General features: G+C 45.4%; 2 protein-coding genes across 2 annotated transcripts in view; both read right to left on the bottom strand.

The window, feature by feature from the left end:
• Positions 1-13902, bottom strand: part of pum1 (pumilio RNA-binding family member 1) — a 34525-nt gene extending 20623 nt beyond the window's left edge. Inside the window, exons 1-10 of the mRNA XM_070436372.1 lie at positions 13717-13902; positions 10574-10746; positions 10280-10402; positions 9785-9853; positions 9406-9511; positions 9082-9272; positions 8609-8781; positions 8021-8282; positions 4810-4903; positions 4573-4671 (exon numbers count right to left, since the gene is read on the bottom strand). Of these exons, the coding sequence (XP_070292473.1) occupies positions 4573-4671; positions 4810-4903; positions 8021-8282; positions 8609-8781; positions 9082-9272; positions 9406-9511; positions 9785-9853; positions 10280-10402; positions 10574-10735 (1279 nt within the window). The 5' untranslated portion in view covers positions 10736-10746; positions 13717-13902. The remainder of the gene's footprint in view (positions 1-4572; positions 4672-4809; positions 4904-8020; positions 8283-8608; positions 8782-9081; positions 9273-9405; positions 9512-9784; positions 9854-10279; positions 10403-10573; positions 10747-13716) is intronic.
• Positions 13903-16506: 2604 nt separating this feature from the next.
• Positions 16507-21485, bottom strand: nkain1 (sodium/potassium transporting ATPase interacting 1). The gene is made up of 7 exons (XM_070436345.1): positions 20671-21485; positions 19799-19936; positions 18521-18601; positions 18160-18357; positions 18024-18084; positions 17826-17907; positions 16507-17668 (listed from the first exon to the last, which is right to left on the bottom strand). Exons 1-7 carry the CDS (start codon positions 20722-20724, stop codon positions 17659-17661), a joined length of 624 nt encoding a protein of 207 aa, XP_070292446.1. The 5' UTR covers positions 20725-21485; the 3' UTR covers positions 16507-17658.
• Between the last annotated feature and the right edge of the window lie 106 nt (positions 21486-21591).

The following is a 21591-nucleotide window of genomic DNA, read 5'->3' on the forward strand; positions in this document are numbered from 1 at the left end:
TTTGTGATAGCTACCTATGCGGTAGAAAAATGGTGAAAATATGCGGTTGAGTCTTTTGCTATTGTGGTTAGCTAATAGAAATACATAGTGTTTTCGCTGTAAAACATTTTAAAAATCGGAAATTATGGCTGGATTCACAAGATGTTTATCTTTCATTTGCTGTATTGGACTTGTGATTTCATGAAAATTATGTTATATGATATCCCTGTGGCGTTAGGCTAGGCTATGCTAGTCAGCTTTTTTGATGGGGGGGATCCCGGATCCGGGTTTGTGACTCGTGAGAAGTTTTAACAAGACATTTATGGAGTGGTTGAAAAACAAGTTTTAAAGACTCCAACCTAAATGTATGTAAACTTCCGACTTCAACTGTATATATAACTCAGCAAAAAAAGAAACGTCCTCTCACTGTCAACTGCGTTAATTTTCAGCAAACTTAACATGTGTAAATATTTGTATGAACATAACAAGATTCAACAACTGAGACAAACTGAACAAGTTCCACAGACATGTGACTAAGAGAAATGGAATAATGTGCCCATGAACAAAGGGGGGGTCAAAATCAAAATGAACAGTCAGTATCTGGTGTGGCCACCAGCTGCATTAAGTACTGCAGTGCATCTCCTCCTCATGGACTGCACCGGATTTGCCGGTCCTTGCTGTGAGATGTTACCCCACTCTTCCACAAAGGCACCTGCAAGTTCCTAGACATTTCTGGGGGGGGAACGGCCCTAGCCCTCACCCTCCGATCCAACAGGTCCCAGACGTGCTCAATGGGATTGAGATCCGGGCTCTTCGCTGTAACGCAAAGCGTCCTGTAACGCAAAGCGTTGAGATTGCCTGCAATGACAACAAGCTCAGTCCGATGATGCTGTGACAGCCCCAGACCTTGACGGCCCTCCACCTCCAAATCGATCCCGCTCCAGAGTACAGGCCTCGGTGTAACACTCATTCTTTCGACGAAAAACATGAATCCGACTATCACTCCTGGTGAGACCAAACCGCAACTCGTCTGTGAAGAGCACTTTTTGCCAGTCCTGTCTGGTCCAGCGACGGTGGGTTTGTGCCCATAGGCGACGTTGTTGCCGGTGATGTCTGGTGAGGATCTGTCTTACAACAGGCCTACAAGCCCTCAGTCCAGCCTCTCTCAGCTTATTGCGGACAGTCGGATCACTGATGGAGGAATTGTGCGTTCCTGGTGTAACTCGGGCAGTTGTTGCCACCCTGTACCTGTCCCGCAGGTGTGATGTTCGGATGTACCAATCCTGTGCAGGTGTTGTTACACGTGGTCTGCCACTGCGAGGACGATCAGCTGTCCATCCTGTCTCCCTGTAGCGCTGTCTTAGGCGTCTCTCAGTACAGACATTGCAATTCATGGCTCCTCTGCAGTTCTCATGCCTCCTTGCAGCATGCCTAAGGCACGTTCACGAGTAGGGACCATGGGCATCTTTCTTTTGGCGTTTTTCAGAGTCAGTAGAAAGGCCTCTTTAGTGTCATAGGTTTTCATAACTGTGACCTAAATTGCCTACCGTCTGTAAGTTGTTAGTGTCTTAACGACCGTTCCACAGGTGCATGTTCATTAACTTCTTATGACTGGGGGCAGTATTGAGTAGCTTGGATGAATAAGGTGCCCAGAGTAAACTGCCTGCTACTCAGGCCCAGAAGCTAAAATATGCATATTATTGGTAGACTTGGATAGAAAACACTCTGATGTTTCTAAAACTGTTTGAATGATGTCTGTGAGCATAACAGAAGTTATATGGCAGGCAAAAACCTGAGAAAAAAATCCAACCAGGAAGTGGGAAATCTGAGGTTTGTAGGTTTTCAAGTCTTTGCCTATCCAATATACAGTGTCTATGGGGTCATTGCACTTCCTAAGGCTTCCACTAGATGTCAACAGTCTTTAGAACCTTGTTTCAGGCTTCTACTGTGAAGGGGGAGAGAATAAGAGCTGATTGACTAAGAGGTCTGTCAGAATGCCATGAGCTCAGTCAGGCGCACGCCCGTGAGCGGTAGTTGCGTTCCTTTTCCTTTCTAAAGACAAAGAAATTCTCCGGTTGAAACATTATTGAAGATTTATGATAAAAACATCCTAAAGATTGATTCTATACATCGTTTGACATGTTTCTACGAACAGTAATGGAACTTTGACTTTGTCTGGCCTGCACCTCGTGAATTTGTGAACTAAACGCGCAAACAAAAAGGAGGTATTTGGACATAAATGATGGACTTTATCGAACAAAACAAACATTTATTGTGGAACTGGGATTCCTGGGAGTGCATTCTGATGAAGATCAAAGGTAAGTGAATATTTATAATGCTATTTCTGACTTTGTTGACTCCACAACATGGCGGGTATCTGTATGGCTTGTTTTGGTCTCTGAGCGCTGTACACAGATTATTGCATGGTGTGCTTTTTCCGTAAAGCTTTTTTGAAATCTGACACAGCGGTTGCATTAAGGAGAAGTATATCTATAATTCCATATATAACACGTGTATTTTCATCCACATTTATGATGAGTATTTAAGTAAATTGATGTGGCTCTCTGCAAAATCACCGGATGTTTTGTAAGCAAACATTACTGAACATAACGAGCCAATGTAAACTGAGATTTTTGGATATAAATAGGAAATTTATCGAACAAAACATACATGTATTGTATAACATGAAGTCCTATGAGTGTCATCTGACGAAGATCATCAAAGGGTAGTGATTAATTTTATCTATATTTCTGCTTTTTGTGACTCCTCTCTTTGGCTGGAAAAATGGCTGTGTTTTTCTGTGACTAGGTGCTGACCTAACATAATCGCATGGTATGCTTTCGTCGTAAAGCCTTTTATTTTATTTTTTTTAAATCGGACACTGTGTTGGGATTAACAACAAATGTATCTTTAAAATGTTGTATAATACTTGTATGTTTGAGGAATTTTAATTATGAGATTTCTGTTGTTTGAATTTGGCGCCCTGCACTTTCACTGGCTGTTGTCATATCGATCCCGTTAACGGGATTTCAGCCGTAAGAAGTTAATTGTTTACGGTTCATTGAACAAGCATGGGAACAGTGTTTAAACCCTTTACAATGAAAAGCTGTTAAGTTATTTGGATTTTTACAAATTATCTTTTAAAGACAGGGTCCTGAAAAAGGGACGTTTCTTTTTTTGCTGAGTTTATATACACACACAGACAGTACCAGTCAAAAGTTTGGAAACCTACTCATTCAAGGGTTTTCTTTATTTTTTACTATTTTCTACATTGTAGAATAATAGTGAAGACAACAACTATGAAACAAGACATGGAATCATGTAGTAACCAAAAAAAGTGTTAAACAAATCAAAATATATTTTAGATTATTCAAAGTTGCCACCCTTTGCCTTGATGACAGCTTTGCACACTTGGCATTTTCTCAACCAGCTTCATGAGGAATGCTTTTCCAACAGTCTTGAAGGAGTTCCCACATATTCTGAGCACTTGTTTGCTGCTTTTCCTTCACTCTCCAGTCCAACTCATCACAAAACATCTCAATTGGGTTGAGGTCAGGTGATTGTGGAGGCCAGGTCATCTCATACAGCACTCCATCACTCTCCTTGGTCAAATAGGCCTTACACAGCCGCAAACCAGATGGGATGGCGTATCACTGCAGAATGCTGTGATAGCCATGCTGGTTAAGTGTGCCTTGAATTGTAAGTAAATTACAGACAGGGTCACCAGCAAAGCACACCTGCACACCACCTCCGCCATGCTTCACAGTGGGAACCACACACGCGAGATCATCCGCTCACCTACCCTGCATCTCACAAAAGACACAGCGGTTAAATTTGGACTCATCAGACCAAAGGAAAGATTTCCACTGGTCTAATGTCCATTGCTCGTGTTTCTTGGCTCAAGCAAGTCTCTGCTTATTGGTGTCCTTTAGTAGTGGTTTCTTTGCAGCAATTCGATCATGAAGGCCTGATTCACGCAGCAGGGGTAACTCTGGGTCTTCCTTTCCTGTGGCGGTCCTCATGAGAGACAGTTTCATCATAGCGCTTGATGGTTTTTGAGACTGCACATGAAGAAACGTTCAAAATTCTTGACATTTTCCATATTGACGGCCCTTCATGTCTTAAATTAATGATGGACTGTCGTTTCTCCTTGCTTATTTGAGCTGTTCTTGCCATAATATGGACTTGGTATTTTACCAAATAGGGCTCTCTTCTGTATACCACCTCTACTATGTCACAACACAACTGATTGGCTCAAACGCATTAAGGAAAGAAATTCCACAAATTAACTTTTAACAAGGCACACCTGTTAATTGAAATGCATTCCAGGTGACTACCTCATGAAGCTGGTAGAAAGAATGCCAAAAGTGTGCAAAGCTGTCATCAAGGCAAAGGGTGGCTACTTTGAAAAATCTCAAATGTGTGTCATTTCATCGTTTTGATGTCTTCACTATTAATCTACAATATAGAAAAAAGTAAAATATAAAGAAAAATCCTGGAATGAGTAGGTGTGTCCTCTCACTCCCCCACTGGGGAGGCATCGCCGCTGGACATGGAATAGAAATGGCAGGTGAGTGTGTATCTGTGTCTCACCCAGTGTTGCAGCAGCTGCTAGTCCAGCAGCGTAGGGGTCAGTTCCAGGCGGACCCGCACTGATGATGTAAGGGTTGGGAACAAACGCGGGAGCCAAACCTGATTAACACACACAAAGAGATAGAGGTCAGTAAGAGAGGAACACACACAGTCCAAGAACAACTTTGTCACCGAATAAATTCCCAGAAATGGGTCAGCAGAGTATCATGTTGAACATGTCTTTCACCTAAAACTTACCAATGTGAGATTGCTGTGCTGCTGCCAAGGCGTACTGCTGTTGTTGGGCTGCTGTCAGCTGCTGCAGTGCTAGAGCACTGGGTCTCTGAAACAACTACACACACAGGTTATTTATTACACACACACTCTCTACCGTTCAAAAGTTGGGTCACTGAGAAATGTCCATGTTTTTTTGTTTTTTTTGAAAGAAAATCATTTTTTTTGTCCATTAAAATATCAAATTGATCAGAAAAACAGTGAGGACCGTGTGTCTAGTCTGAGAAACAGACACCTCACAAGACATCAACTGGCAGCTTCATTAAATAGTACCTGCAAAACGCCAGAAAAACACCACAAGAAAATATTAAGATGGGCAAAAGGACACTAGACAGAGGAACTCTGCCTAGAAGGCCAGCATCCCGGAGTCGCCTCTTCACTGTTGAGACTGGGGTTTTGCGGGTACTATTTAATGAAGCTGCCAGTTGAGGATGTGAGGCGTCCGTTTCTAAAACCAGACACTCTTATGTACTTGACCTCTTGCTCAGTTGTGCACCGGGGCCTCCCACTCCTCTTTCAATTCTGGTTAGAGCCAGTTTGCGCTGTTCTGTGACAGAGTAGTACACAGCGTTGTACGAGATCTTCAGTTTCTTGGCAATTTCTCGCATGGAATAGCCTTCATTTTCTCAGAACAAGAATAGACTGACGAGTTTCAAAAGAAAGCTCTTTGATTCTGGCCATTTTGAGCCTGTATTCGAACCCACAAATGCTGATGTTCCAGATACACAACTAGTCTAAAGAAGGCCAGTTTTATTGCTTCTTTAAATCAGAACAACAGTTTTCAGCTGTGCTAACATAATTGCAAAAGGGTTTTCTAATGATCAATTAGGCTTTTAAAATGATAAACTTGGATTAGCTAACACAACGTGCCATTGGAACACAGGAGTGATGGTTGCTGCTAATGGTCCTCTGTACGCCGATGTAGATATTCCATTAAAAATCAGCCATTTCCAGCTACAATAGTCATTTACAACATTAACAATGTCTACACTGTATTTCTGATTAATTTGATGTTATTTTAATGGACAAAATAAATAAAATTGCTTTTCTTTCCTTTCTTTCTTTCATGGTCTAAATGCTGCAAAGAAACCACTACTAAAGGACACCAATAAGAAGAGACTTTATTGGGCAAAGAAACACGAGCAATGGACATTAGACCAGTGGAAATCTTTTCTTTGGTCTGATGAGTCCAAATTTTACCGCTGTGTATTTTGTGAGATGCAGGGTAGGTTAACGGATGATCTCGCGTGTGTGGTTCCCACTGTGAAGCATGGAGGTGGTGTAATGGTGTCGGTGTGCTTTGCTGGTGACCCTGTCTGTAATTTACTTACAATTCAAGGCACACTTAACCAGCATGGCTATCACAGCATTCTGCAGTGATACGCCATCCCATCTGGTTTGCGGCTGTGTAAGGCCTATTTAACCAAGGAGAGTGATGGAGTGCTGTATCAGATGATTGCTACAAAGAAATCACTACTAAAAGGACACCAATAAGAAGAAGAGACTTGCTTGAGCCAAGAAACACGAGCAATGGACATTAGACCAGTGGAAATCTTTCCTTTGGTCTGATGAGTCCAAATGTGAGATTTTTGGTTCCAACGGCCTTGTCTTCTGTGAGACGCAGAGTAGCTGAACGCATGATCACTGCATGTGTATTTCCCACCGTGAAGCATGGAGGAAGAGGTGTGATGGTGCTTTGCTGTTGACACCGTCTGTGATTTATTTAGAATTCAAGGCACACTTAACCAGCATGGCTACCAAAGCATTCTGCAGCAATACACCATCCCATCCGGTTTGGGCTTAGTGGGACTATAATTTCTTTTTCAACAGGACAATGACCCAACACCCCTCCAGGCTGTGTAAGGGCTATTTGACCAAGAAGGAGAGTGATGGAGTGCTGCATCAGATGACCTGGCTTTCATAATCCTCCGACCTCAACCCAATTGAGATGGTTTGGGATGAGTCGGACCGCAGAGTGAAGGAAAAGCAGCCAACAAGTGCTCAGCATATGTGGGAACTCCATCAGGACTGTTGGAAAAGCATTCCAGGTGAAGCTGGTTGAGAGAATAACAAGAGTGTGCAATGCTGTCATCAAGGCAAAGGGTGGCTATTTGAAGAATCTCAAATATAAAATATATTTTGATTTGTTTAACACTTTTTTGGTGATATTTCATAGTTTTGAGGTCTTCAATATTATTATGCAATGTAGAAATAGTACAAATAAAGAAAAACCCTTGAACAAGTAGGTGTTCTAATACTTTTGACTGGTAGTGTACATACATACACAGTCTGCTCACACGCAGTACTCAACCCTGTACCTTAGAGAGTGCTTCCCTATTTAGTCATTGAACACTGGTCACTTTAATTATGTTTACATACTGCTTTACCCACTTCATATGATATATTTAAGCAATAAGGCATGATGGCTAATATACCACGGCTAAGGGCTGTTCTAGTTTATAAACTGGGTGGTTCGAGCCCTGAATGCTGATTGGCTGACAGCAGTGTCAAATCAGACCGTATACCGCGGGTATGACAAAGCATTTATTTTTACTGCTCTAATTATGTTGGTAACCAGTTTATAATAGCAATAAGGCACCTCAGGGGTTTGTGGTATATGGCCAATGTACCATGGCCAAGGGCTGTAACCAGGCACTCCGTGGTGCGTCATGCTTAAGAACAGCCCTTAGCCGTGGTATATTGGCCATATACAACACCCGCTCGGCCCTATATAACTACTGCTGTTCACACACAAAATATGTATAGCAACAAATAAAATATTATTTGATTTGAGTATATACACCAGGGATTATCAACTAGATTAAACTGCGGGATTCTTTTTTCTTGAGCGGATGGCCGAGGGCGGAAACGTAATTACAAATCATTTGTAGACTGCAAATTGACCGCAAGACCAGAGATACAAAATTTGACTAAAACAAGCATTTCAAACCGTGCTTACATTTGAATATGATCACGTGTCTCTGTATTATACGTAGGAATACATGGGAACAGATTTCCAAAATTAAAATGACTTGGGAGCTGATTTCCTGGTGTTTAACAGTCTCCTGTCCAACAAATAAAAACATCCGCAGCCCAAAGTCGGCTGCAGTAGTCCAGGAGTCCATGGTGGTGGTGGTCATCATCATACCCCACACACACACACACACACACACACCTGTTGTTGGTTGCTGTAGTCAAACAGCCCCACGGTGGGCTGTGAGTCCATGGCCATCTGGGAGTTATAGTCAAACTGCAGAGGCTCCATCACAGACTCCATGGTATCCATGGTAACACCCTGTTCCACACCAGAGAAGTCCTCTTGGGGTTTGGGACCCCCGCCTCCTCCCATGGGGACCATACCCTCCCCTCCTACACACCCCCCTACACCACCCATCATGTCAGTGTCTGTCACCGCAGGCGGCATCTGGCCTTGACGACTGAAGAGAGGGAAGAGAGCAGGAGAGAACATGGTGAGATGTGTGTGTGTGTATGCCGGTGTGAGAGAATGTGTGTATGCTGGTGTGAGTGAGTGAATGTGCGTGTGTGTGCCAGTGTGAGTGAATGTGTGTATGCCGGTGTGAGTGAATGTGTGTATGCCGGAGTGAGTGTGTGTGTGTGTGCCGGTGTGAGTGAATGTGTGTATGCTGGTGTGAGTGAATGTGTGTATGCTGGTGTGGGTGAATGTGTGTGTGTGCGCCGGTGTGAGTGAATGGGTGTATGCTGGTGTGTGTGTGTATGCCGGTGTGTGTGTGTGTGTGTGTACCTGTACTCTTTGACGTCCACGTCCAGGCCATTCTGCACAGGGAGCCCATTAGGGTTGATGACATCACTGATGACATCACCCTCTCCCTCCGTCATCTCCTTGAGTTTCTCTACTTCAAACACGGCCTTTGGTTTCTCCCTTTTCTCGTCCTCCACCTCTCCATCCCTCGGACCCTGTCAGAGAGAGAGCGAGAGAAAGAGAGAGAGAGAGGGATAGAGATGTAAAAGTCGATGGATGGACAGATTGAGAACATTGTGATTGAGAGATTTATCACTGTAACACTGTCACTTTATTGATCAGAGTATGAGATCAATAGAGGAGTGCAGGAAGGAATGAACCAGTAAGATGGAGTGCTAAACAAGACTATATATGCAATAGAACCTAGCGCAGGAGTCCAGGTTGTCAGTGATAAAAGTGAGTGAGTTGGTTATAGTGATAGATGAATGATAGTGAAACGAGTTTAGGATACTTACGTAGGGTCCCTTGCGTAGGCAGGAGTCCAGTTTTTCGGCAGGAGAGGAGGAGAGGACGTACTCTACCATACTGACTCCTAAACCCCCACTCTCTGACCGCGGTGACATTACTGACCCGCCCACTTCCCCGCCGCTATGGAACCCACCGCCAGGCCGACGGGACACCATGATTGGCTGAGATACCGAGTGGTCTGGGGGAGGGGAAATTAGAGAGCGTTCTACCGTCAGTCTCCAAACACGCACACATTATGCTGGGCACTGAGACGTTGGTGTGTTGACCGATTGGTGTTTTAATCCTGGGACTGGGCCCACCCTCTGTCTTACCTGTGGCCCCCCACGCGCTGTCCCTCCACTGGTCCAGAAAGATCCCTTTTGGTCCATCTTTCCCCGCTTCATCACTCTCCCAAAACTTCTTACCTGTCAGAAGCTGCTGTAGAAAGACAGGAGCGAAACATGGAAAGGGACAGCGAGAGAAACGGAAAGAGAAATATGAAGTGTAAGGATATTTTCCTCAGTGTCTTCGCTAAATAACTACCAAGATAACTGCTAGCTAACATTACAATGCTGAAGATTCCTACAGCAGCAGGATGTGCTGTATGACAGGACACTATTCTGGGCTTCAGTCTTCCTACCACCACATGGCCTTTGGTAAGCTGTGTCTACAGTCCTCAAACTACTTGACCTCTAACACCTGACCCCTTACCTCTCCCATGGCACGCCCCTCTAGAGCCAGGGCCTGGAAGTCATGGTTCAGCTCATCCATCGACCGGACCTACAGACAGAGACAAGTTTAGAGTAACACACACACCTACAGACAGAGACAAGTTTAGAGTAACACACACACCTACAGACAGAGACAAGTTTAGAGTAACACACACACCTACAGACAGAGACAAGTTTAGAGTAACACACACACCTACAGACAGAGACAAGTTTAGAGTAACACACACATCCCAACAGAGAGACAAGGTAGAGCAACAAACATCTACAGACAGACAATGTTAGAGTACCACACACATAATCACCCCAACTGAGAGGCAAGGTTACACATACACAGAGCAACAGATAGAGACGGTCAGTAAAGACTAAGGGTATACACTCGCACACATTAACCCAGACCATTTTCTGATTTCACACACACACACACACACACACACACACACACACACACACACACACACACACACACACCTAGTACCTGGCTGTCGTGGATGTTATCCCCAATGGGCCAGCGGTGTTTCCCAGGCTGCTCTCCGTGCTGCCGCTGGAAGAAGTAATCCACCATGGCATCATCCTGAGACCGACCGGCACCCGCCACGCCCTGCGACACAGGCACACTTAGCTAACACCTCCGCCCCCGACAGTTTTGCACCAAAAACTATGAATTTGTCTGCGCGTCTGTCAGTCTGTGTGACATGTAATGTATAAATAGGAGACATGTTTGTGTTGGTGTCTACCGACTATATGCAGTTATATCCGTCTCCACCTTTACCTGTTGGCTAGGGGACGGGGCATGTGGGGTTTGTCCGGCCGGGGGGGCGTGTCCTCCGCTGCTCAGCACCACGGGCATGCTGGGAGTTGAAGTTCTGAGGTGGGGGCTGAATGAGTCCTGCCAGAGCACTGCTTTACCCTTCAACACACACACACTGCTCATTCCACCAAGGCCTGGGGAGAAGAGGGAGACACACACACATACACCGTTAGTGACACACACACCTCCACTCCTTTCAACACAATCTGGAACACACATACACATTTGCAGGTACTGGAATGAATCAACATTTATGTCCACCAGCCAGTGGAGTCAACTTGCAGAACATAAGTTACAACATATTCTAAGTCAGGGCTCCCCAACCCTGTAGAGAGCTGCCGTCCAATAGATATTCACTCCAACCCTAATCTAACACATCCGATTCTAATAATTATCTGGTTCAAATCAAATCAAATGGTTGATAAGGTGAATCAGGTAAGCAACAACTGGGGTTGGAGAAAACCTATTTTTCATACCCAGCATTTTGCAAATCACCCACATAGTGTCATAAATAAATAACACACACGCTAAGCTGGGGTCAAATTCCATCTCGACAATACTTTCAGTCAATTCATGACTCGTGTGGGGGATTTCCATGTTCGATTTAACTGACAGACAAGAGTTTGAAATGGATCTGAAGCCTGACATCACCACTTGCCCATTCCCTTTCAGTAGTAATAGATGATCTAAACCGCTTGTCAAACTTATTCCATGGAGGGGCGAGTGTCTTCAGGTTCTCTTTCTTCCCTTGTACTTTTGATTGATTAATTAAGGTAATTGATTACTAAGGAACTCCCCTCACCTGGTTGTCTAGGTCTTAATTGAAAGGAAAAACCAGCAGACACTAGGCCCTCTATATAATGAGATTGACACCCCGCTCTAAAGATAAATAGGTATCGTAGGTGGGTAACATTAGAAGTCTGGTGTATTTCATCTTATGTGGCCTACATGACATGTTAGACAGAAACTCATTCTGATAGTTTACTCCACATGATTCTGCAGCAAATGCTTGCGTTGTCATATTTCAGGAGGCACGCCTGTTTCTTATACATGATGGCTTGGATATGTGAGCCTACTTATGTTCAACTGTTTTAAGGGCATCACGTGTCTTGATCAGTAGACCATAGGAACATTGACTACAGGGTTGTGCAATGTTCCTATAGGAATATATTCTGTAGCACAAACATGCTTTTCTAACATGCGTCAGTTGTACTTAAGACATCTGCAACATTCCACAACATTGTGTCCTGCTGAACGTGGCCCAGCCAGTGGTGTATTCATTAATTGCAGACCGTTGCAAAACGTTTTGCAACAGACCGAACCGTTTACTGTTTGCTCTAGGAACCAAATGGAAGCAAACAACCAAACAGCGAGGGACATACCTCAATTTTTCCACTTGGAGAACATGGTTTCCAACAGCCTACACCCCAGGTGATGTGGATTCCACCCACTCAACAGGCGAGGAGTGTGTTTAGTGGTAAGGTATTTTCTATCTAGACAACCAGGTGGTCTGTTTCTGTCTACATGTTTTATTACATTTACATTTAAGTCATTTAGCAGACGCTCTTATCCAGAGCGACTTACAAGTTGGTGCATTCACCTTATGATGTCCAGTGGAACAACCACTTTACAATAGTGCATCTAACTCTWWKRRGGGGGGGGGGGGGGTTAGAAGGATTACTTTATCCTATCCTAGGTATTCCTTAAAGAGGTGGGGTTTCAGGTGTCTCCGGAAGGTGGTGATTGACTCCGCTGACCTGGCGTCATGGGGGAGTTTGTTCCACCATTGGGGTGCCAGAGCAGCGAACAGTTTTGACTGGGCTGAGCGGGAGCTGTACTTCCTCAGAGGTAGGGAGGCGAGCAGGCCAGAGGTGGATGAACGCAGTGCCCTTGTTTGGGTGTAGGGCCTGATCAGAGCCTATCATTGAACCGCATCAACCTCTGAATCATAAGGCCTCGTACTGATACACAGATGGAGAGGAAGAGAAGTCTTGGGAAATACAGCCTGAATCTGTCAAATCGCAAAACTCCTCTCTACCTCACACACCTATCAACCACAGACACACGACAATGAGCAGACGCCTCCATGCATTGAGCTATACCGTAACAAACACGCCCCCCTCTGCAGGTATCGTTAGCTAGCCAGCAAGCTAGGTCCTGCCATCCAGACAACGCTTCAAGACAGCCACTTGAAATAAAGATACCCCCAGTCTGTATTGCATGAAAATAGCATTAAAGTATGTTATTCCATGCAAGCAGACAACAGCGGTTTATGCCATGTTAGACATGTAACATTAGTTACCTATCTGGAAACACCCGGAAATCAGTAGCACACAGTCTCTTGTTCATCACGCTCGAGTCGTTATGTTCGCCACCCGGAAATAGGCATTGTTGGCTATAACTGGGTTAATCATTATTTAATACCAGGGATCGATTATCACCGCGATCTACTGTCCTGTCCACCCGTGCCACAACAAAAGCGGAACGTAGCTTTGTGTGCCAGCTACCTAGCGTTAGCTGTCAGTCGCTGAGGCACAACATCCAACTAGCTAACTAAACAAAACAATGACGCCATTTAGACATAAATGGACGTAAGCACATGAGTTCGTCTGGTTTTGACATATAGTCTAGTTAACTATGTTCTCTGTGTAAGGAAGTGTTCGCTAGCCGAATAACGTTACTAGCTAAAGTCGCATGCCAACCACGGAACTGGTTCCAGTAACTAGCTAACGTTACCCATTTACCAACAAAACACGGCCTCCAAGCCAGAGACCTGTTCAGCCCAGTCCGACACTGGCCAAACCCGGCTCCGACACCTCCTCTCTGGATCGCACACACCGGTGACCCGTTACTAGTACCAGGAGGGGCACGAGAAGAGCGCTGTCTCCATGACGCGGATATAAGCTAGCTAACAAAGGCCTGAGCTGTCTGGCCAGAGCGGAAGACAGCAACACAACCGGAGGAGGCAAGAGAGGGAGGCGGCAACACAGACGTTAAAATAACACCCAGAACTCTCGTTCCGGTCCGGTAAAGACAATACACCGGGCGATGTGTGGTTTGATGCGGCTAGAGGGTTTCTGTACCCACGGGAGAGGGCTACTTACAGGCGGAGAGGGCAGATGGTCGCAGATTTCAGCCCCGGTTCTCTTTCCAGACTTCCAAGCTTTCACTCCGACAACATGGCGGCTCGGAGGGACTCAGAGACAGGCTGACGCGCTGCATCATGGGAACGGAAGATGGCGAGAGCGCGTGCGGTTCATTGCGCCAACCGTTTCACCACTGCCAGTCCTTTGTTATGTGGCTTTGATGACATGATGTATTCTATCACACAATCGACAAAAATACAATAATAACCTAAAAATAAACTAATAAATATACTAATAATTAAGTATCGTGGTCTCTCAAAAACACTGGTTAGGTAAGTGTGGACAGTTTATTCCCAGTCCCAGATCCCTGGGGCTGATGTTCCCCTATAATAAACATACTGCTATTCCGGTTGGTACAGCATGTTCAGCGGACAATGACCGTAATGGATGGAGTCCAGCCGCAGCCACCGCAACGTGCTGAGACACACAGGCCCAGAGGGTGTTCACGAGGCTGGATCTGGATGCTCTGCTAGACTGGTGGAATGTAAACCAACCAACAGCCATAGTGAAAAGTAGGGCGTAGCCTGTTACAACCAAATAAATTACAATTCAATAGTGAAGCTAGTCTAGTGTGTCACTGTCACTAGAATAAAGAAAACCAGGGATGGGCACCTGATGGTGTGGTGCCCACAAAAACCCTGAACTTATCATGAGGGGCAACAGTCAGGGTCGGTTACAGGCAAGTGGCATAATGTGGTTTTATTGATTTTGGTAGTCATTCTTAGTCAGATATCATGTTAACATGAAATAAGTCATAACAAAATGTGTAAAATTGCAGAAAATACATTTTAAAATGGGAGTTTTCACTCAAGAGTGGGGCAACTGAAACGTTTTGCTGCATAGATTTAGAGCTAATTTCCTGCAATTCTATGCATTTTGCCATAGGGTGGAGAGAAATCTTTGAAGTTGTTAATATGATATCTGAGTGAGAGTGACTAACAAAATCAATGGGGTCCCCCTGGTCGGTAATTAGACCATGATTGCTACAAGGTTAGATAGCTGGCTAGACTAAATGAAATGTAAAAAATGCTAACATGGGCCAGTTGAGTGACTGTCAGTGACTGACATAAGAGAAAAACTGCTGATGCACAACCACATTTCGAAATTGCACTTGGTGTATTCTACTATTCTAACTCTCAACAGTAAATTGAGATCCCAAATAATTTATTTTTTTCATTTGTGGGAGATTAATCCTCAGGAGACTATATGCAACAAAAAATGCATGGTCTATCATGGAAAATTATGCTACACTGAACAAAAATATAAAAGCAATTTCAACGATTTTACAGTTCATATAAAGAAATCAGTTAATTTTAAATTCATTAGGTCCTAATCTATGGATTTCATATGACTGGGAAAACAGATATAAATCTGTTAGTCACAGATACCTTAAAAAAAAGGTAAGGGCATGGATCAGAAAACCAGTCAGTATCTGGTGTGACCACCACCATTTGCCTCATGCAGCGCAACACATTTATTTATATTTATTTAACCTTTATTTAACTAGGCAAGTCAGTTAAGAACACATTCTTAACACGTCTCATTTGCATAGAGTAGATCAGGCTGTAGATTGTGGCCTGTGGAATGTTGTCCCACTCCTCTTCAATGGCTGTGCGAAGTTGCTGGATATTGGCGGGAACTGGAACACGCTTTAGTACGTGTCGATCCCGAGCATCCCAAACGTGCTCAATGGGTGACATGTCTAATGAGTATGCATGCCATGGAAGAAGTGTGACATTTCCAGCTTCCAGGAATTGAGTACAGATCCTTGCCACATGGGACCGTGCATTATCATGCTGAAACATGAGGTGATGGCATGACAAAGGGCCTCAGGATCTCTTCACGGTAGCTCTGTGCATTCAAATTGACATCGATAAAATGCAATTGTGTTCGTTGTCTGTAGCTTATGCCTGCCCGTACCATAACCCCACCACCACCATGGGGCACTCTGTTCACAACATTGACATAAGCAAACCACTCGCCTACACCACGCCATACACACTGTCTGCCATCTGCCAGGTACAGTTGAAACCGGGATTCATCTGTGAAGAGCACACTTCCATCGAAGGTAAGCATTTGCCCACTGAAGTCTGTTAAGACTCCAAACTGCATTCAAGTCAAGACCCTGGTGAGGACGACAAGCATGCAGATGAGCTTCCCTAAAACGGTTTATGACAGTTTGTGCAGAAATTCTTCAGCTGTGCAAACCCACGGTTCCATCAGCTGTCCAGGTGGCTGGTCTTAGACGAGCCCGCAGGTGAAGAAGCCGGATGTGGAGACCCTGGTCTGGCGTGGTTACAAGTGGTCTTCGGTTGTGAGTCCTCACAAAGACATTGGAGGCGGCTTATGGTGGAGAAATTAACTTTCAATTCTCTGGCAACAGCTCTGGTGGACATTCCTGCAGTCAGCATGCCAAATGCACACTCCGTCAAAACTAGAGACATCTGTGGCATTGTGCAACAAAACTGCACATTTTAGAGTGGCCTTTTATTGTCCCCAGCACAAGGTACACCTGTATAATGATCATGCTGTTTAATCAGCTTCTTGATAATCCATCCACCTGACAGGTGTGACATATCTTTGCAAAGGAGAAATGCTCACTAACAATAATGGAAACAAATTTGTGCTCACAATTTGAGTGAATGAAACATTTCTGGGATATTTTATACAGGTGTGTGTGTGTTTGTGTATAGACAACACCAGACTGATTTAATTTAGAAAGTTTATTTATTTCTCCAAACCCCCCCCCCACACACACACACACACACACACACACACGTCTGTCTCACCCAAGTAAACCACTTCAGAAATACAGCCCTCCTATCCTCTCCTCTCTTCCTTCCTGGAAACGCTCCCTGACCAGACCTATTGTATGTTGGTGAAATAAATCAGTGTCCTTCATATATTCCTTTCATCAATATCATCAGGTCAGACCAGTGATACTGTATCTTTAGGGATGGAGGGAAGGAAAGAGGGAGTGAATGAAGTGTAAGGAGAGAATAAACGGAAGGAAGGATAGTAGGGTGTGAGGGAGGACATTGGGGGAGAATCTCAATTACATACTCCTCACATCATCGCTCTCCTCGCCTCCTTCTCAAAACCCATTGGATGAGAAAGCCAGAGGTCACTCCCCTCGAACATTCTCCTCCAATTGGTTTTGAGAAGGAGGCGAGGAGAGTATGCGAGAAGTATGCAATTGAGATTCTCCCTGGGTCGTCTAAAAGGTGAGAGGTGAAATGTAAAGGGACGTGGCTACACGATCACCCCCTCACCACCAAACAAAAACAACAACCATTCATCAGCCGGATATGTACATGCACAGAATCCCCCAAATCTTTACCCAGAGACACTAAAGCCCAATCCCTAACCAGTCCATGTTTGCCGTGATTGTGTTTAAACAAAGTCACCCTGTCACAACAGAACTAGGGACAAGCTTGGAATTCGACATTCGACTGTTCTATTACGACATCATCACATTCTAAAACGACAATATGAAGAGCTGTGCCCCATGTGACTTCGAGGCCCCATCCACAATAGTTCAGAGGTCATCCAGCTAGTCCTGTAGCGCCACACACACACACGGGGTCGCAGGAATGTGGAGAGCCGGTAAGTGCAGTGTCCTCTCAATATCCTCAGTGTCCATTAGGATGTGACCACGCCCAGTGTCTCCCCGCCATCTCCCCCTGCTTCCCCCTAGAACTGCTGGTTCCTCCCTCTGTACATTCACCTCAGGGGTGTCAGTCAGTTTACCCTTGGTTAACACATACACACACGGTTTCACATACACACACAGGTGAGTCTATCGTTCAGTTGTACTGTGACACACAGAGTGAATGTTCTATTCCCATGGCGACTCCGCTTCCCTGCTGAGGTGTTGTCTAATAGGGGCGCCACCTTCACCTACCCAGCACTGAAAGAGAGAATGATATACAGTCCCAAGGGAAAACTAAAAAGGTCACACTAAAAAGTAGATCTCTTTTGTTGAACCAATTCCCTCCCTAATGGTTAGGGGGTTAGGGATCACTGCGAGGTAAAGGAGGAAAGGTTAGAGGTCAGGGGTTACTTACGTGTAGAGGGGCTGCAGTTGAAGGTGGGAGGTCTTCTGAGGAGGCTGGTAACCATAGGAGTCAAAGCCACCAATGAAATCAACTGACAGAGGGAGAAAGATCAGAAGCGAACAGAGCACTCAGATGCAGATGGAACAGTCAGAACAGTCAGACAGACGGAACACTCAGACCGACGGAAGAAAGGTGAGCAACACTCACAGCTATCCTCGTCATCCTGGAAGACTTTGCTCACGTAGCAGGCATACACAATGCCAAATAGCTGAGGGACAGATAGACAGGATAAGGTTAGTATCGTGTGTGTGTGTGTGTGTGTGTGAGAGAGAGAGTTACTCACAGCCAGTAGGACCTGTAGTGCGGAGCTCAACACCTCAATGTACTGGTAGTCAAGGAGACAGCCGGAGACGGTGATGACATGGTGGTCATCAGGGGCAATGCGGGAGTCCAACACTGGTGTTACTAGGCAACCAGGGCCATGCTCCATCCACCATGACCGATGCAGCGACGTGTTGAAAGTCATCAGGAAGTCCCTGTCCTACACACACACACACACACACACACACACACACATATATATATTTTAAAACACCAGTGTTGGACTCCCGCATTGCCCCTATAAACACACAAATGTTATAAACACATTCTAAATACATAAACACACATGATCAACATGCTATAAACAAACACACATCTCTTACCTGAGACAAGTGTCCCACCTCCAGGTAGAAACAGATGATAAAGGAGTTCCATCCCACCCACAGCACCAACCACACTGCATACTGACAGACACAGAGACAAAAAGGGGTTAGTGCGTTTGTGTTAAATAAACACATGACCAAAAGTATGTGGACACCTGCTCATTGAACATCTCATTCCATAATCATGGGCATTAATATAGAGGTGGTCCCCCTTTTGCTGCTATAACAGACTCCACTCTTCTGGGAAGGCTCTCCACTAGATGTTGGAACATTGCTGCGGGGATTCATCCATTCATCCACAAGAGTATTAGTGAGGTTGGGCAATGATGTTGGGCGATTAGGCCTGGCTCGCAGTCGGTGTTCCAATTCATCCCAAAGGTGTTCAACAAGGGCATTGTCATGCTGAAACAGGAAAGGGCCTTCTCCAAACTGTTGCAAAGTTGGAAGCACAGAATCGTCTTGATTGTCAATGTACGCTGTAGCGTTAACATTTCCCTTCACTGAAATTAAGGGGCCTAGCCCGAACCATAAAAAACAGCCCCAGACCATTATTACAAACTTTACAGTTGGCTCTATGCATTCGGGTAGGTAGTGTTCTCCTGGCATCCGCTAAACCCAGATTTGTCCGTTGGACTGCCAGATTGTGAAGTGTGATTCATCACTCCAGAGAACGCGTTTCCACTGCTCCAGAGTCCAATGGCGGCGAGCTTTACACCACTCCAGCCGACGCTTGGCATGTGCATGGTGATCTTAGGTTTGTGTGCGGCTGCTCTGCCACTATTTCATGAAGCTCCTGACGAACAGTTCTTGTGCTGACGTTGCTTCCAGAGGCAGTTTGGAACTCGGTAGTGAGTGCTGCAACGGAGGACAGACGATTCTTACGCACTACGTGCTTCAGCACTTGGTGGTCCCGTTCTGTGAGCTTGTGTGGTCTACCACTTCGCGGGTGAGCTGTTGTTGCTCCTAGATGTTTCCACTTCACAATAACAGCACTTACAGTTGACCCGGGACAGCTGTAGCTGGGCAGAAATTTGACGAACTGACTTTTTGGAAAAGTGGCATCCTATGACAGTGCCACCGTATGTTGAAAGTCACTGAGCTCTTCAGTACGGGCCATTCTACTGCCGATGTTTGTCTATGGAGATTGCATGGCTGTGTGCTCGGTTTTATACACCTGTCAGCAACGGGTGTGGCTGAAATAGCCAAATTCACTAATTTGAAGGGGTGTCCACATACTTTTGTATATATAGTGTATGCATGCATGTATGTATGTCTCACCAGTATGAGGTAGCGGGATCTGAACTGCATGGTTCCAAAGATCCCCAGTATAACGGCCATGATGTGGAGGAAGTTGGCCAGGATAGGAGCCCACTGGTAGCCCAGGAAGTCAAACACCTGTCTCTGTAGTGCTGCCATCTACACACACAGGGATTTTCTACTAAAAGAGTCCACCAGTACTTCTAGAGGATTGGCATGGTATTACATTGTTACAGTTTCACATGCAAACACACAGATAAGGAAACAACTGTCTTTCTCACACACACACCAGTCTGCCAGTTGTTTCCATGGAAACTGCCAGGAGCACCAGCTGAGGGTGCCAGGAGCACCAGCTGAGGGACTACCCCCCCACACACCCACTAATAAACTCCCCAAACGACTGAAAATATGCTGTATTCCAAGAGCCCACTGTCACAATATATCACAAAAAAATAAACACACACACACACCAACAATAGCACACCACCACACACAATATTACAGTCAGAAAATAAAAGTAGAAATTAAAAACTGGAAATTAAAGTTGAGAGACCGATAGAGCAGGAGGACAGCGAGAGGAAAGGAGAGGGGCAGCTCCCTTGTTTTCCTGCTGTTACTTTCAAAAGCTGAAGGGTTCCTTTTCACGTGGTCTCCCAGAATACAGTGATCACCACACACACACACACTGTGTGGTTGCCAATAATACCAATAATGTGACACACACAGCTAGTAGTTTTGAAACACTTTCAGGTCAGTCAGACCAGCACTCCCTCTCAGTTACACACATATTCATTGAGTGAAAGAGGAAAGGAATAGGGATATAGTCAAAATATGGTCAACAACACCTTTTCTCATTCTCCCAATCACATTTCATCTCACCCCAACACACTCACCAGCTGCAGTGAACATATCGCCACCAGCGTGCATCTCCCGTCACAATTCCCCATCTTGGAGTGCTCTGGACGCGGCTTGGAGCCACAAAGGCTCCGGGGAAAGGACGGGTGGTCACCGGTCAGATCCAGACTGGCTGCCCGACTCAGATCACACCATGCCCGGCCAGATCTCGCCTGGATCCCGGCCTCTTGGTTCTTCTAGGTACGGAAGACTCCTTGAGATACGTTAATCACACCGACACCAACCCATCCCGACCCGCCGTGATCATTCTGTCGGTGTGGGTAGGTAAATGTGGCTGTGGTTCGCCGAAGGTGTCCTCTTCTTCACGCGGCGAGGTCTGCGGTCCGACCACTAAGTAACGATTACGAATCGCCTCGAGTCGGCCACACCTTCCGGTTGGTAGCGAAAGGAGGGGGCGATAACCACACAGACAGACACAAAGAAAGACGGAAAGCTGTCATAACCGAGCAGGTCTCGCGGGTTAACGGGTATACATTAGCATAATATGATAATGAATATCACGGGAAGGGAGGGCGAGGAATGAAATGAGCCGATGGAGGTGGCCAACTGCCTGGGATGGCTAAATGAAATATGCCATGCACCGACACACACAAAGCGGTATTTGTGACTCACGATTGGTTTTCAAGACGTTTGCGCTTCTTTCCCGTTCTCCGTCAACGGACGGTTTATCAGTAGGCCTCTGATGGCGTAATGTTAAAAACGAAGACTAGGGCTCTCTTCTGTCTCGCGGTGTCTTTGTCAACAATCGGTGGTGCCTGCTGGGGTGGGCGCGAGAAGGGGGTTCGAGGAGGGGACATTGCAAGCCCCCCCTCATTTCAAATGAGGAACTGGGCCGTGTTCCTTGATGGCGATCACTGATTTGACATGATGGGATTGGCGAAAGTAAATTAGTGACCCAC

This window comes from Salvelinus sp. IW2-2015, linkage group LG31, assembly GCF_002910315.2.
Source record: "Salvelinus sp. IW2-2015 linkage group LG31, ASM291031v2, whole genome shotgun sequence".
Lineage (NCBI taxonomy): Eukaryota > Metazoa > Chordata > Actinopteri > Salmoniformes > Salmonidae > Salvelinus > Salvelinus sp. IW2-2015.